Below are 18,231 nucleotides of genomic sequence, written 5' to 3' on the forward strand. Positions count from 1 at the left end.
CTAATTTACATTCCCACCAGCAGTGTAGGAGGGTTCCCCTTCCTCCACATCCTCACCAACATTTGTTGTTGTTTGTCTTTGGAATGGTGGCCATCTTAACTGGTGTGAGGTGATATCTCATTGTGGTTTTAATTTGCATTTCCCTGATGATTAGCGATGTGGAGCATCTTCTCATGTGCCTGCTGGCCATCTGAATTTCTTCTTCTTTGAAGAAGTGACTGTTCAGATCCTCTGCCCATTTTTTAATCAGTTTATTTGCTTTTTAGTTGTTGAGGCATGTGAGCTCTTTATATATTTTGGATGTCAACCCCTTATTGGATCTGTCATTTATGAATATATTCTCCCATACTGTAGGATGCCTTTTTGTTCTGTTGATGGTGTCCTTTGCCGTGCCGAAGCTTTTTAGTCTTATGTAGTCTGATGTGTTCATTTTTGCTTTTGTTTCCCTTGCCTGAGGAGATATGTTCGTGAAAAAGTTGCTCATGTTTATATTCAAGAGAGTTTTGCCTATGTTTTCTTCTAAGAGTTTTATGGTTTCATAACTTACATTCAGTTCTTTGATCCATTTCGAGTTCACTTTTGTGTATGGAATTCGACAGTAATCCAGTTTCATTCTCTTACATGTATCTGTCCAGTTTTGCTAACACCAGCTGTTGAAGAGGCTGTCATTTCCCCATTCTATGTCCATGGCTCTTTTATCATATATTAATTGGCCATATATGTGTGGGTTTATATCTGGGCTCTCTATTTTATTCCATTGCTCTATGAGTTTTTTCTTGTGGCAGTACCAAATTGTCTTGATTACTGTGGCTTTATAGTAGAACTCAAAGTTGGGGAGCAAGATTCCCCCCTGCTTACTCTTCCTTCTCAGCATTGCTTTGGCTATTCATGGTCTTTTGTGGTTCCATATGAATTTTAGAACTATTTGTTCCAGTTCATTGAAGAATGCTCAGTATTTTGATAGGTATTGCATTGAATCTGTAGATTGCTTTAGGCAGGATGGCCATTTCGACAATATTAATTCTTCCTACCCAAGAGCATGGGATGAATTTCCATTTATTAGTGTCCTCTTTATTTTCTCTTAAGAGTGTCTTGTAGTTTTTATGGTATATGTCTTTTACTTCCTTGGTTAGGTTTAATCCTAGGTATTTATTCTTTTTGATGCAATTGTGAATGGAATTGTCTTCCTGATTTCTCTTTCTGCTAATTTATCGTTAGTGTATAGGAATGTAACAGATTTCTGTGTATTAATTTTGTATCCTACAACTTTGTGGAATTCAGATACTAGTTCTAGTAGTTTTGGAATGGATTCTTTGGGTTTTTTATGTACAGTATCATGTCATCTGCTAACAGTGACAGTTTAACTTCTTTACCAATCTGGATGCCTTTTATTTCTTTGTGTTGTGTTCCTCTGAGCTTTTTGTACATGTTTTCAAGTTTGTAACTCTGCCTCTTGCATGGCCATTATAATTGATAAATTTGACATATTTCTAATGAAATTTTTTTTTTCAAGTTATCAATAAATTTTATTTCTGCTCCTACCAATGTCTAAGCAAGAAACTGCCTCCTCCCCAAATCCCACTCTTCAAATACAGAAGTCTGGCTCACTGTACTGTGTAACAGGCAATGTTGATCAATAATATATTCTTCATCAAGTATTAGTGCTTTAGTGATGAAAAGTTTATATTCTTCCTCTGCTTTGTCCAGCAGTGAATGGCTTTAGTCTTGAGTTCTAATTGCTGAGTGTCTACCTAGCAAGCATCTACTTGAAATTTTTGTACTTATTGCTATATACTTACATTTTGAACAATGTATATTATGGTTACATCTAACTATTCCTATGTTCCAATTGTACAAGCGCAGGAGGTGTTTTTCATGTTTGCTGAAATAGTTTTTCTTAATTAGCAGTATTATTTTTATATATGAAAATCAAAACTTAAAACCAAAATACTCTCATAGCTGTGCCCTCCAATTGACTGTTTTCTTTTATCTGTTTTTTTGTGAATGCTGAGCCAGCTATCAACTTCCATTAAATACAGCACACTTAGTAACATAATGGGTGTTTCTTCCATAACTAGTTTGTTTTGTTATTGTTGGTATTTTTTCCTTGACTTTAAATTAGATACTTAAGTAAGGCTCAGATTAATAGTATCTTTTACTAATCAACCATAGATTCATTGTTTCCTAGACTTTTTAGAATATAGTTTTATTTTAAAGATTACTTAACAGAAATAATTTCAAAAGAAAAAAAGAAGGATTCAGAAATTTAAGAATTGATTTGATTCAATCTTAAGATTATGGCAGTAGGCCAGACGGTTAAGTTTCTACATTTATAACAATGTAATAGTCATATAAGAGTTAAATTTTGCTACTTTGAGAACATTTACCATTTCTATTTTGATGCTGAATATTGTGCTCCTATAATGTATTTCCAAGCAGTGCAATAAAGAAAGGCAGTTGTGAAGGTTGGAATAGCTATATATATAATTCTGGGAAATGACAGGCCTTTGAACTAGTCCATCTTTTTTGGTCAACTCTTCCACACTTGGTAAGATCTGTAACCATGAATAATTCCTTACTTGAAGAACATTTGTTAATATGAGGTAAATTATTAAACCTCAGTTTCTTTATCCACGAAGTGAGGATATTGCTGATATCTTTTTCTGAGGATTGATTTGTTTCATTATAAATAGCTAAATGCCCTCAACTCTGAAAGTGATGCTAAATTAACTTGAAAAGTTAAATTGTAAACTTGAATATAATTTATTATTACCTGAAGCACAATCAATATCATTTTAATAACCTTCTAATAAAGATATAGTGGTCATCTATTGGGTTATCGGTTACAACTTAGAAAATACTGATCACTGTCCATATGGTGGTCTTTTCAGAGGGACTTGAACCAGTGTAAGGGCCCTTACCCTGCATGTAGTTTCTTTTTGTTTAGAACTCAAAATTGTGTGAAATGTCTCATGGTATTTTATTCTACCATTTATCTTTACCTACTTCATTAAGCTTCTTCATCTGCCTGTCTTCTAATACTCCTCGCTTTCAAGTATTTTATTTATCTGGCTTGCTAAGTTCTTATGGATAAGACCAAGTACACAGGGTGACCAATTATGAGGAAGCAATATTATGTTGTGGAGAAGAACCCTGGACTAGGAGAACATGGATCACCCCTGAAGATGCTACATGTACAATCTTGGGCGCACCTCTTTGTGAAGATAATCTTTTATTAGTTATCTAATATAGAAATAAGAGTTTTGGACAAGATGTTCTCTTAATTTTTGCTTCAAAGCCTTGAAAGAATTTAAGTGAAAAGGCAGATCCTTGATTTATTGGTAATATGTTTATTCTTTTCAATTTTTAAAAATGTAGTTAAGGAAAAGGTGTTCCTTAAGTGAAGGAAACCACCATTATACAACTACCTCATTTCTACGCCTACTTTTCTGAACATGGTGAACAGTCATACCTTTAAGACCATTTACAAGCATTACAGTTTTTATCCCTTCTTTATAGACTGTTCCTTTTAGTCAATAGTATTTATAAAATACCTGAATAAATGGTATGATGGACCTGGTGTTTTCCTTATATTTCACGGAAAGAGTACATTTTGACCATGGGACAATCTGTGAGTGACATCGCAATGCTGATAAATGTCATGATTGTGATTTTATAGCAATACCTGATGCTTGAGCATGGTAGCTTTAGAAAAATCACTCAACACCTCTGAGTACAGTTTCCTATCATCTGTAAGATGTGATTCCTGAGTCTAGTCTGAAATATTCAAAGAGAGCTCTCATAGAATCAGTAGCTGTTGTGACAATAAGAGCCTAGTGTTTTGCAGGATAATTTAATCTTCCATTTGAGTACTTAGAAGTATCTTCCCTGTTTCTTGGTGCTGCTCAGTGCCATATTTTGTTTTTTCATTTTTGTTGACTTTTCTCTACTTCTAGTCCAGCTTTCCAGATCTTTCGATTTCCATGTCAGTTGTATATAAAATCTTGGCTGGCAGTTGCAAGTAGTTCATGTGTTTTCAAATTTAAAATGAATAAAATTTCACTGGTCAAGATGAGGTGTAGCTTCTCATAGTTTGTGCAGAGTCTAAGTTGTTTTCTAGAACATTACATACCTTCACAATTTTACAGTAACTTTCATCAAGAAAACTAATGCAGTAAACCAGCATTTGTTGTTGTTTTGACCAAATGCGCTTTGAAGTCTGGCATATCTTTGATTATTGTTTTAAATATGGAACAATAGGCCTGGTACTTGAAAGTACAGCCATCTTTTTGCTTATGTTGTAGAAAAAGTTGTTAAAACTGCCAAGAAAGTTAAGTTTGGAAAGACTTTTTATTAGTAAAAATTTTTCATAAGATCGTTTTTACTATTCCCAGCCTAGAAATAATACAAACCAGATTGATTTGGAAGGAGTTGTGATACAGGAATTGTGATATAATTCAGTCTGCCATTGTAGAGACAAACGTAAGCAAAGAGATCTGAAAATTTGAACTAGAAGTAGATAAGAGTCAAGGAAAAACAAAACAAAACAAAACTGACCATGGAATAATACAGACAACACTTTCTAAGTGCCCAAGTGGAGGAAAATCTATCTCACAAATCACTAGGATCTTACTGTTATAACCTGCCATAAACATTTCTTTTTTAAAAAATATCCCTCCCATCTCTCTAGCACATACTCATCCCCCTCATCACACACACACCCTACATCTTTTCCTATTTCACTCACACATGCACACAAACCCCTACCTCTTTTCCTCTCTATTTCCCATCTAGCCATAACTTAGAGTTTCTAGGGTGGTGTTTTTCAAACTGTGGGTCACAGCCCATTAGTAGATCATGAATTAACTTGACCAGCATTTATTTTTTAAATGTAGTATATTCAAACAGAAAATATCAGAATGTACTGCATACTAAGGGAAAGTATGTCATGAATTTACTTCAGTCATTTATCTCATGTATTTGTATGTGATTTCAATATAAAATGTATTTCTTATTCTGGATTGCTCTTTTAGAAAAGCTTAAAAGCCACTGACTGTTCTAGAGTATTTCATCTATTTGTGTCTTGAACCTAATGTTCTTTAAACATACATATTGGATAGTTACTACATAAATATTCGGGTAAGAGTTTTAAAATTAGAATTTTGTTAATGTTGATATCTTGTTTCTAATCTGCATGGCCAGAGGAAAACCCATAGTGCTGACAGTAAATCTTATAACATTACTTAAAAAAAAAAATCTGTTTCTACATTGTTTTCCATTCAAAGCACACTGTTGAAAGACTAATTTTTTTCACTTAATGGAGTTTATGTTGGTTTGCACTGGTTATATGGCTCTGAAGTACTAGAATGTATGGCTGTGTATATATGAGGTATTAAAAGTAGGGTTGGTTGATTTTAAAGAGGAGGAGCCGTGGAACTGAGTTGTTTCACATATCACCTGGAAGCATAGATATTTATGCTTACATTAGTTGTCAAGAGAAACTAGAATCTTACTTCCCTTAAAACATTCCTCCAAGGCAGTACAGCAAAGATGCTTGACTCCCGTGTGTGTGTGTGTGTGTGTGTGTGTGTGTAAATTATTTAATGCCCCTGATGTAGACCTTGGGCTTTATAGATAAACAGATTAGATTTAAATCCTTGGTCCACCACTTGCTGGCTCATTGACCTGGGACAAGTACTTCTCAGTAGCTTTATCTCCTCAACAGTAAAATGGAGATAATGACACCGACCTTATAGGATTATGAGGAATAACTGAGCTAATGTAGGTGAAGTCCCTGGCTGTAGTAAGAGCTCAGTAACTGATAGTAGTTTTTAAAGTAAGGAACAACTAACTATTGCTAGAAAATCGCTAGCTGTTATGATACTAAGCTATCTCAAGGTTCCTTATCTGCCTTATTATGGGACTAAATCAGAAGTGACCAGTGGGATAGATCACAGGAAAATCTGTAGGGTCTTTTGAGATAGCCCTTTTATTTTACAATTGATCACAGCTCCTTTGTGATGTAATTGCCCATTTACCTTGTATTCCTCTCTCGACTGCAAACATAGGGAAGACCTGTGTTTTATCTGCTGTTGTATCCCCACATAGTAGGACCTTGGCATATAGTGGATTCAGACACTTGGTGAGTGAATATCCCATGGTCATCCTAAGGTCACACAACAGTTGGTGGCAATGTAAAGACCTGAGTCCTGGTCTCATCCTCTGTCCAGTACTCTGTACCTTTATGCTTTGAAAGAATTGCATAGAAGGAAATCTTTAGAATATAATAAAAGTTTTTTAGTCTAATGATCAGCTAAAGACCCTAGCACATCTTAACTATATTCAACTAAGTGAAAATATCTCATAGAAAATGATCATATTTAAACTGATGTGACTACAGCAAGATTTTTAAAATTTCCATTACAAAGCCAACAGTAGACTTAATTATTTCCACTTGCTATGTCTTCTGACTTACAAAGACTAGTACTGAAATCTGAATGATATCCATTAAATGCTTTTTTATAGTATTTTATTTTGTCTCCCAGGGGTTTAATATTTTAGCTCTCCTTAAATTGAGCAGATTTTAAGTTCCAAAGCTGCTCTAAACCAATCATCATGAGTATTTTGCAGTAACCAGTCAATGCTAACAGGATCTATGAATTTTTATTCAAATGCAATTTAGTTGTATTGACTGAACTGTTTTAAAATACATTCTGGTACAGAAACTATCTAAAACTAACTACAATTTCAGCTTTTCCCTGCTACAGAAGGTTACATTTTTCTGTAAAGTAGAAACTAGCAATCTGCCTTTTTCCATTATTATGGAATGGCCTTTTTTTTTTTTAAACTATTTTATTTTGAGAGAATTGTAAATTTACATATAATAATAGTTAATACAGAGAGATCCTGTTACCCTTCACTCCCTGCCCCCACTGTAACATCTTGTAAAACTAAATAGTATAACATCACAGTCAGGATTTTGACATTGACATAATCCATTGGTCCTAATTCCATTTTTCCCCATTTGACTTGTAGTCTCATGCATGTGTTTGTGTTCTGGGTAGTTTCATCACATGTGGGTGTCCTTGTGTCCACCACCACAGTCAAGATACAGAACAGTTCTATCACTACAAGGATCGCTCCGGTTGTCCTTTTAGAGGCATACCCGCCTCCTCCCCACTCTCCCTCACAAGCATATCCCTCCCCCATTCCTGGCAACTACTAATCTGTTCCCCACTCTATAATTTTGTCATTGGAAGAATATCATATAAGTGGAATCATGCTCTATATATCCTCCTGGAATTGGCCTTTTTACTCAGCATGATTCACTGGAGATTTACTCAGGCTGTCATGTAGAACAGTGATTCATTCCTTATTGTATTTATAATGTTCCATAGTATGGATATACCATTTTGTTTAACCATTCACCTGTTGGGAAATCAAGATTGTTTCCAGTCTTTGTTACAAACAAAGCTACTATAACCATAGGTTTTTGTGTGAACATGTTTTCCCTTTACTGGGCTAAATGACCAGGAGTGCAATTGCTGGGTCCTGTGGTGGTTGCATATTTAGTTTTTTAATTTTTAAGAAAATGCCAAACTGTTTGTCTGTGGCTGTACCATTTTGTATTCCCACTAGCAATTGTGAGGGATCCAGTTTCTCTGCATCTTTGCCAGCATTTGAGGTTGTCACTGCTTCTTGTTTTAGCATTCTGTTACTCGTGTACCAATACCTTGTGATTTTCATTTGCATTGCCTTAATGACTAATAATATTAAACATCTTTTCACATGCTTATTTATCGTGTGTGTGTCCTCTTCAGTGAAATGTCTATTCATGTCTTTTCCCATTTCCTAATTGAATTGGGGTTTTTGTTTGTTTGTTTTTAACTATTAAGTTTTGAGAATTTGTTATGTTATACATACTAGTCCTTTGCTGGATGTTTGGTTTGCAGATATTTTCTCGTGGTCTATAGCTTGTCTTTCCTTCCTCTTAAGAGGGTATTTTCAGGCAAATATTTTGAATTTTGGTGAAGTCCAGTATATTAGTTTTCCTTTTATAGATCATGTTTTGGTGTCAAATTAAGAACTCTTGGCCTGGCTCTAAATCCTGAAGATTTTCGCCTGTTGTTTTCTAAAAGTTTTATAGTTTTATAATTAAGTCTGTGATGCATTTTGAGTTAATCTTTTTATTGTGGTAAAGACATAAAATGTACCACTTTAGGCATTTTAAAGTGTACATTCAGTGGCATTAAGTATATTCCCAGTGATGTGCAGCCATCACCACTCTCTAGATTCAGAACCTTTTCATCACCCCAGATAGAAACCCAGTACCCATTAAGCAGTCATTTCTTATCTTTCTTCCTCTAGCCCCTGAAAACCACTTGTCTGCTTTCTGTCTCCTTGGATTTGCCTAGTCTGGTTATTTCCTATGAATAGAATCATGTAATAGGTGGCCTTTTTGTGTCTGATTTCTTTTTTCAGCATCATGTTTCTAAGGTTCATCCAGGTTGTATATGTATCAGTACTTCATTCCTTTTATGGCTGAATAATATTCCATTATGTGGATATACAACATTTGTGTACCCATTCATCAGTTGATGGACATTTGGGTTGTTTCTACCTTTTGGCTATTGTGAATAGTGCAGCTATGAGCTTTTCGTGTACAAGTTTTTTGAATACACATTTTTAGTTCTTTTGTGTGTATACCTCGGAGTGAGTTAGTTTTCAGTTAAATTATGAGACTTAGGTCAAGTTTGTCTCTTTTTCTTTTTGCCTCTGGATGTACAATTGCTTCAGCACCATTTTTTGGAAAGGCTATCCTGGAAAGGCCATTTTAAAGAATATGTCAAGCTTTTGGAGAATCACTAGAATGTTTAAAGTATATATATATATATGTAATTTGTAATTGAGCATTATATTAAGTTATTTTAATTTTATATAAATTTATTATTATTATATATTCTTTATTGTACTAAAGTTTAGGCTTGGATGTTCCTAGTATAGATAAAGCAATTGTATGTTCTGTGAAAGAAACATGGAGGTGATGATGGAATGATAAACAAGTGGGCTATAAGGAGTTTTATCCTATGGATGAAGGGAAGCCATTTAAGATTTTAAGAAAGAGAAAGATGTGATCAGATCAAACATGGAATTTAAGAACAATCACTGTTGTTAGAATGGAATATGTATTCTTGTCAGGAAATATTGGATGCAAAGTTGTAGAAAGGTTTTCACACCTGTTGTAAATGAACTCACATCTATTTCCTGTGATACTCTGACTCTTAATCTTGGAAAACAATATGAGAAAAATCAATTTCAGATTAATAAAACTGGGACCACTTTACCTGTGCTTCTTATAAGTTGTTGAAATTTTTGTTGAATTTATTCAAGCATAGGAATTTTAAAGTGTACAATTCAGTGGCATTAAGTTTAGGAACCTAAAATGTTAGTCCTGAAACTAGCTTGAAGAGAGGTTGTTTATTTAAAGAAGTCTATTTAGCTCCTAGCATTAGGGACCTACTTAGTATTGCTCATTTCCTTAGACTATGTTTTTTCCCAGCTCCCAGAAAAGAACAGACATGTTTTAACATCAGTAGGTGACATAGGCTTGATTTCCTTGTATTAAAACAGTTGAACTTCATTACAAAATACCATGATGAAACCTCTGGGTAAATTTTTAGTGGAGAACAGTATATGCACTAAGAAATAATGAATACTAATATCTTTTTAACATGTCGCTTTGAAAACCCAATTTTTCAGACACCTGACATGGTACAACTTGCTGAGAAATGGTAGCAAATAACTTTTGCTTGGCCTTTTAGGTCTGTTAGTAAGCATGCAACACCTCCTAAACAAGCATGAAATTCACCCATTTCTTTAAAACTCATCTAACTTTTTACTATAAAAATAATTTATTAAAATGCTTTAAGTTACCAGTAGGACTAATTAAATTTTTGATTCAAAATCTTTAAGCAACATTGATCCTACAGACGTGTTATGTTTATTCCGCTACTAACTGTATTCCATTTTCCAGGGTATGTACCTTCCTTAGTGTGAGAAAATGTTGTGTCCTCTGGTAAGCTTCCCCTTGTGGCGGGTAAAATCCTTTTCACTGTGTTTAGCAATCTCTGAACTGACTAGGAGCTCCCAGAGGATTTGCTTCAACATTCCATCCATATCTCTAGTACAAGGCCCGGTGGTGTAGTAGGTGCTCAATAAATAGTTTTTGAAGGAAGGAAGGAGGACCTCTGATATATAGTGTATCAATATATATTATATAAAATAACAGCAAGTTATTTTACTGTGAGTGCTCTGCAGGGGGACTCATTTTATCATTTCAGACTAATTTGGAGATTTTTCTCTAAGCATAGAAATCACTTATTTTTATAATGTCTAAGCAAATTTATTAGATTGAGTAAAAATTCTTTAGTATTTTCTCTTTGGTAGTATAATCTTGCAGGAAGGTTTTCAGTGATAAGTATACTTTGAGTAATTATGCATGCTTATCTAATTCAGTTTACTTCTCTCATATTTTTTCCAGCTTTATTGAGATATAATTGATGTAACATTGTATACATTTAAGGTGTACAGTGTGATGATTTGATACATATATATATTGTGAAAGTTAGTTATCACATCCTTTACCTCAATTGCCATTTTGTTGTTGCTGTTATGGTGAGAATGTTAAAGCTGTTTTCATACCAGCTTTCATGCATATGATACAATATTGTTAAATATAGTCACTATGTAGTACCTTAGATCCAGGAACTTACTCATTTTATAACTGGAAGTTTGCACTCTTTGACCAACATCTCCCTTATCCCCTCAGTCTCTGGCAACTACCATTCTATTCTTTGTTTCTATCAGTTTGATGTGTTTAGATTCTACATTTAAGTGAGATCATACGGTATTTTATTTTCTCTGACTTACTTCGCTGAATGGTCTCAAGGTCCATGCATGTCACAAATAGCAGAATTTCCTTGTTTTTTAAAGCTAATATATTCCATTATATATGCTATATTTAATAAATAAGTTATATAGATATTAATATATATCTAATATATGTATACTGTGTTTTTTAATCCATTCATCTGATGGGTATTTAGGTTGTTTCTGTTTTCTTGGCTATTTTGAATAATGCTGCAAGCTTCTCTCATATTTTTCTGAATTCTGTGTATGTTCAGATAATCTCATGGATCCTAAGTTTTTTCAAAGCTTGAAATAACAGTTCAATCTGAAGTCATTGGTGTGCAAAATTACAAATAGTGCTTATGATTGGCTTAACAGTTATTGTTCAGCATCTGTATATAGAAAAACACTTAAACGACAAGCTACTGTTCTTATTTTTTATTCTGTATCCTTAATATAAATTCCCAACTCTTACTTCAAGTACATAAAACTTGGAAATTTTTTGCATGAAAAAGCTGTTAACTAATGAGCTTCTGAAGTTTTAGAAGGTGAGAGTATTTTGAGTCATTACTTTCTGTTTTTTTAATTAAGGTACCATTGACATACAATCTTACGAAGGTTTCACATGAGCAACATTGTGGTTTCAACATTCACCCATATTATCAAGTCACCCCCACCCCATTGCAGTCACTATCTATCAGTATAGTAAGATGCTAGAGTCATTCCTTCTCTTCTATTTTGAGTCATTTCTAATCTTACTTCCTTTTTTTGGTTTTATTTCCTCATTTTTGACAGCTTGTATAAGCTTCAATTGTTAAATATTTAGAACAGAATGTAGACTAGAAGTCTTAAAGTTTTGTAGGGCTTTTATGTTTTGTGATATATGAAATAGTAGGTGTCATTGTAAAGTGAACTAGGAGACAGCAACTGTGACTTTGAATATTGCCTAATGTGCCTGATACTATGCTTAAAAAGACATAAGCAGTATGATTTTTGGCAGGATGTTTAATACACTAAATCTCCAGATTATCAAACCTTTATCTCATTGTGTAGTTGCAAAAATAAATAAGATAGAAAGGTGAAAGAGCATGAAGTGTTTTATATATATATATAATTATATATTTATAATTACGTGTGTATATATTTTATATTTTTTATATAAATATATTTTTTATATATTTTTTTAAATTATATATATATATATATATAATATGTTCCTTTATTACTAAAGTGGATGGTTAAATGGTTAAATGTATCTTTCTTTTACCTTACTCATATAAAAAGAAATTCATCATAAAGAGTTCTTCACACTATAAGCTTTCATAAGTTTTTTCATAAGCTTTTCTAAACCAATACTGGGACAATGAAATGAATGTACCACCATAGTTCTTTACTTTTTTGCTGTGTTTTCATAAAATTATTTTTAAAACACCAGCAAATTCAGTTAGACACAAGTTTATTATCTAACTATTCTTTCATTAGGCTAAATAGTGCTTTTGTGATTGAGGAATGGGTAAAATCCAGTTGAAGGCAGTATTTGAGAACTGTCTTTTTAAAAATGACTTAAGAAACCAGTGGTGGCCTACTGTGGTAACAAATTGATTTCTTTGTTAAGTGATGTCCCAATTAATTGAGTACCCACTTAGTGTGTACTTGGCATTGAAAGTCAACTCAGTATTTACTAATATATGTTATTTTGCTTTGCTTTTTTTTTTTTACTTTAATTCTCCTTGAACATCCTATCTACTAGCAGTAAGCTGTTTTAAGGAGTTCAAATCTCTAAGAAGAAAGTGGTCTTTGCCTTTTCCCTTATTATAAACAGCTTCTAAGAAAAGTAGATGCCAAAGATTGTTAGACCTCTTGACTTCTGATATCCCAGCTAGATATGAAAAAAGAAAGGTTTCTTACAGTTGGTGCTCTGTGTACCACATTTTTGAATAATAGCAAGATGATAAATACCACAGGTTGGTAAGCTAAGCTAATAAAAAGCAAAACCTAATATTTGAAGAATGTAATATGGCCAAGGTCACCCCATTAGTAGTGGATGTTGTATAAAAAAGAAAAAAAACTGGTCATTTATCCTGTGAAGGACATATTTAACAATCACATATTCATTCTTTAGTTGAGTGAAGAATTCATTCTTTCAATTTTTAAATGAATCAGGATGTGGAAGACTCAGTAATGTAAAAGCTCATTTTTTACATTTCCTTCACTGATTAGTTGCTTTCTAGGCACAAAATCAGAATTCTGTGAAAGTGATATGTTATCAAGTGTTTTAAACCATATTTCATGAGTGTTTTTGTATAGTACACTAAAAATGTAGGTGCCTTATAAAATGTTGTATATGAGATTGATGTTGGCAAGTAGGAGAAAACAGAGTTTTAACATGTTTTGACAAAGTTATTTTTAACAGTGAGTTTACATTTCCAGGACCGGAATTAATGCAAGAGTTTTTAATGTCTTATAATTAGTTTACTTAGGCTGCACTGGGTCAAGGCAGCTTTAGAGATTAATTCTGTCAGAGAAGACTAGTATATTAGAGACAAATACAGTGACCCACTGGTCGTTACTAACATGTTTGAAAGATGAGACCCAAAGTCTCTGGTCTTATTCAGGGATTCAGATCTCTGAGAAGAAAGTGGTCTTTGCCTTTTTCCTCCTGGATCTGTCTAGGAAAGTATCCTGTCGGAACACTGAGCTATGAAGATTCTACAGAGTTGCAAGTCTACAGACTTTGTTTTCTCTGTAATGGAAAAAGAATATTTCGATGTTTTTCATTTATGTTGAACAAGTTGCATTTGAATGTAGAGAAAATTGTGTTAAGTAAAACCAACTTTACAATTTGTTTTTTCCTTTTCTTCTTTCTTGTTGCAGTTTTACATGTTCTGTACTCAGTTCAAAAGAACAACTAGGGAGTTAACAACCATTTGATCAATAAATATGAGAGATGCCCTCTCAAAAAAAAAAAAAAGAACAACTAGGGAAAAAGATATACTAATCAGTGTTCTCCCTTTCTCTGCATTGAGGCTTATGCCACTCTACTTCCTCTAAGGTTGGAGGAGGCATTCCTTTAGCTGGCAGTGACTGTGACTGGCCGCTCAGTCAGTGCTGCTCTGAGAGCCACTCAAGAACCCCTGCCAGTCTGCAGACTGTCTACTCTCAGTCTGTGATAAGCACAGAATATCATATTAAATGTTGAGAAACTTCTTGCAGCTTGACATTGTCCTGACATCTAAGTGCATAATTGTGTGTTTGATAAAAGTATTGATTCACAGCAAATTGGAGAAGCTCCTTCACCATAGACAGTTTGAAAAGCACCAAGCTAGACAACCACCAACTTCTAATGCAGCGATTACAGGCTGGGGCAAGGGGGAATGTTTAGTGACTGTCCTGCTGATCCAGCTATATGTGATTAGGTATCCAGCTGTGGCAAAGCCCAAATGAATCCATTTCCCCAGCATAAAATCCAGGATCATCCTAAATTATCAGTGATAATCATGCTAATTCAGTCAGTCAGCCATTCGTGTAGTTTCTAAATACCTTTTTACTGTTTCTTACTTGGATTTCAAGCACTATCTGCTAAATGTTATGTAGCAACTAATATGTAACTAATTTCTGCATTTTCCCTGGGAAGTTACTGAGTCATTTGAAAACCTTGAAGCTGTGTTTCTCTTATATGTTAGTAAATTACACTCTGTTTTAAAAAACAGTGTTTATTAGACATGGCTATAAAGTTTGGTCTAACATAAATGGATAAGTAAGAGCAAAGAGAAGCTCTACTGACAGTACTCACTAATTGTGAAACTTTGCTTTCTTAGATATGGCATTTTCCTTTGGGATATTTCAATCATTGCTCCTTTTAAAAATTCAGTTAGCAATTGATGACATAATTGAACCACAAGTTTCCATTAGCTCTGAAAATATTAATTTTCAATTTAGCATTATAATCTAAGATATTTTGACCTTAGTAATACATTGTTCTAATATTTTTTGAGAAGTTACTTTTTAAAGAAAGTTGCCACTATTACTCTAGAGCAAAAAAAAAAGTTCGGCTCATCCTATATAAAATTTGAAGTTGTTAATGAATTTATCACAAATGTCCTTCGTTTTATTTTTTAATGCAGATACCAAGGGGAATCAGCAGACTTGAAGCATGAGTTCAGATGCCAGTCAACCCGTGATCACCACTCCTCCTCCTCCCAGCATGCCTCACAAAGAGAGGTATTTTGACCGCATCAATGAAAATGACCCAGAGTACATTAGGGAGAGGAACATGTCTCCTGATCTCCGACAAGACTTCAATATGATGGAGCAGAGGAAACGTGTTACTCAGATCTTGCAAAGTCCTGTGAGTTGAAATAACTAGAAGGCTATAATTTTTCTTCCTCTTTGGTATAATAAGGTAGGAGGTATCTTAAAACTACTCTCAGGTTAGAAGAGGGGTGGAGAAAGAGTAACTACTTGTCCCCCATTTTTCAGAGGCAAAATGAACACATAATCTATATATTTAATTTGCAGACCTCTAATAACATGCTAGCATTTTCTTGGTGGTATAAGTTTTGCTTGTGTGATTTCTGAGTATCATGCTTTATTAAAGGAGGACAAAGCTGCTACAGAGCTCAAGGACACCCAGTTCAGACTGAACATCTGTAAAGAAAGAAAGGCATGGCTGAAGTGTTAGGAAGTGAGTTGGGTATATCCCCTGCACATATTTTCTTCCTTTGGGTACCTTGACATTTAGAGTAGCATGGGAGGACTGAAGGTTTTGAGGACGCCTATGTTTTGGCAGCCTAATGTTACCTACACCTAATGCAGGCCCCCACACATGCATACACATCAAATTAAAAGTGGATTATAAACTCAGCCCACGCTGAAAATTCTGTCCGCACAGTAATATCCAGACTTTGTAAATTGTATTCAAGTTATTAGTTTTCTTACAAACCCTTAGTGGAATGCAAAGGTCACATGATGTAAATGATGGAAAATAAGAGAATGGCTTGATTTAAGATTTAAAATGAATTTGTAACTTAATGCATACTGAAGATCATGGTCTCCTTACGGCAGAGATCAGCACACACAGACACATGATGCCCAGGTTGGGGTTGTATCAGGTTTCCAATTTAGGTACAAAAATAAGCACCAAGGCATGAGCTGCCTGAGGTAGCCTTAGTAAATCATTTTTGTGCCCTTGTGAATTTAATCACAGAGGTTGAATCCAAAGCCAAAGGAGAATTCCACTCGGAGTAATTCTCCTATACCAGTGGCCTAGATAAAAGTAAGCACAAGTTATAAAAGCAGTGCAGGCTTTAAGGAATTTAAGTGTATCTTAAATTTAAAGCTACATTTAAATAAACCCTTAAACCCTTTCCCAGTGGAATGGAACCGGAGAATTCATCATGAGGGAGTAAATGTTCAGTGCCTTCTTTTATACAAACCTGAATTTCTATGTTTATAAATGTTTGAAAGGTACATTTATTATTTGGACCAAAACAGACATATTTCCTCCTTAAAGAAATCTCACTTTTAAGACCTAACTTATTAGCTAAATGACTGCAGTAACATATAGTAAAAAGTAACTGAAAGAATAAGGTAAAGTTCAGGTTTCTTTCAAGGATGTTAAATATTGAGATTTCTTTGGGAAGTGCTCCAAGGACCATTCAATTCTAACTGTAAAGTTTGAAATAAAAAAGTACTAAGCTACATTTCCATGTCAGGGTTTTGTTTAATAATTTCCCCACTAAACTAAAGGTAGCATAACTGAATAGATTATCTAATTTTGTTTATACTTCTGTATATCCACTTTTAAATCAACTTGAAAGTATCAATTTTATTTATGCTTCAGGGAACTTAATAAAATAATGGGAAGGGGCAGACATAGGTTGTTATTTCTATATTCATGTAGTGAGATTGATCATTTTTTAGCCCAGTGAGGAACAAAGATGAAATGGTTTTTGTTTTTGTTTTTTGGCAAAAAAAATCACTAGATTTTTGCTAGTGAATTTAAAATCTTGTTTTCAGAAGACTTGGAAAAATATATAATTTTGTCTTTCTGCCATGTTTTAGGACAGTGATTTTCAAATTTCTTTTAATACAGTGTAGGAATTTAATTCACCAAGGGAACTGATGTGTGGTGGCCTATATTAGTTATTTATTGCTAACTAACAATCTCCCCAAACTTAACAGCTTAAAACAATAAGCTTTTATTATCTCATTGTTAATGTGGGTCAGGAATTGAGGACCAGCTTCACTGAATGGTCAGAACATCGGCCAGGGCTGCTGTCATCTGAAGGCTTGAATTGGCTGGAGGTTTTTGCTCTTAAGATAGGTCACTCACATGGCTCTTGGCAAAAGGCCACATTTCCTTGCCACATGGATCTTTATCTGAGGCTGTTTGAATGATCTCCCTGAGGGCAAGTATCTGAGAAAAAACAGAGGAGCCTACAGTGCTTCTTATGACCTTATCTCAGACATTAAACACCATCACTTCCACCATATTTATTATTTAGAAGTGAGTCACTAAATTCAGCTGTACTTAAAAGGGGAGAGGAATTAAACTCTTATCTTTTGCAATGAGGATTGTCCATTGTCTGATCACAATTTATTTACCTTCCTCCACATGCAAAATATACTCACCTTGTCCTATCACCCCTGCAAAAGTCTCATCCCATTACAAATTAGCCTGCATCCAGAAGTTTATCTAAATTTCATCCAGGTACAGATTATGCTTCTCAGGTGTAATTACCTAAGTTCAGCTCCTCTCAATCCATGGATCTTGAACTAAAGAGACAAATTTATCTGTCCTCCCATACACACCCAGTGGTCAGGCAGGCTATAACTGCTATAGACATTCCTGTTCAGAAAGGGGAAAAATTAGGGGTACAACGGAGTAACTGGCCCATACCAATTCTGAAATCCATCTGGGCAAATGTTTGGAAGTTCCCTTGATGAGTTCCCTTCATAAGTCCTTCTGCTTTCTAGATGTAGGGAAAATGGAAGTTCCTATGGCCAGGATCCTCACCTGACCCTAATCTATTTGCCCTCTGAGCATATGCAGTGATTTAATAATTGGCCTACTGTAGAGGTGCACGTTTACACACTGTTGGCAATGAGCCATGATTGTGTTGCTATATAAAGAACTCCACCCAGTGCTCTATGCAGCTGGCGGAGGCAAAAGCAGACACAGATAGTGGACTTGCTGGATGCAGATGTGATTCTAGCACTCAACCTGCCATCATGAAAATAAAGCTTGGTGTAAGACCTTTTACCTCCAGTGTTCCATTGTCATTATTCAGTCTCACCGAATCCAGAGTGAACTTGCCTGAA

The 18,231-nt window shown here is 34.5% G+C and overlaps 1 protein-coding gene across 11 annotated transcripts in view; it reads left to right on the forward strand.

The window, feature by feature from the left end:
* The window catches only part of ADD3 (adducin 3), a 143,933-nt gene that overhangs the window by 99,523 nt on the left and 26,179 nt on the right, over positions 1-18,231 (forward strand). For 10 of the 11 annotated variants that reach the window (XM_036898767.2, XM_036898768.2, XM_036898773.2 and 7 more), the window contains one exon: positions 15,033-15,256. In XM_036898767.2, coding sequence (XP_036754662.1) covers positions 15,062-15,256 — 195 coding nt within the window. In that variant the 5' untranslated portion in view covers positions 15,033-15,061. Of the gene's footprint in view, positions 1-15,032; positions 15,257-18,231 lie in introns of those variants that run through there. The other variant, XM_036898774.2, reaches the window with a different exon arrangement.

This window comes from Manis pentadactyla, chromosome 8, assembly GCF_030020395.1.
Source record: "Manis pentadactyla isolate mManPen7 chromosome 8, mManPen7.hap1, whole genome shotgun sequence".
Lineage (NCBI taxonomy): Eukaryota > Metazoa > Chordata > Mammalia > Pholidota > Manidae > Manis > Manis pentadactyla.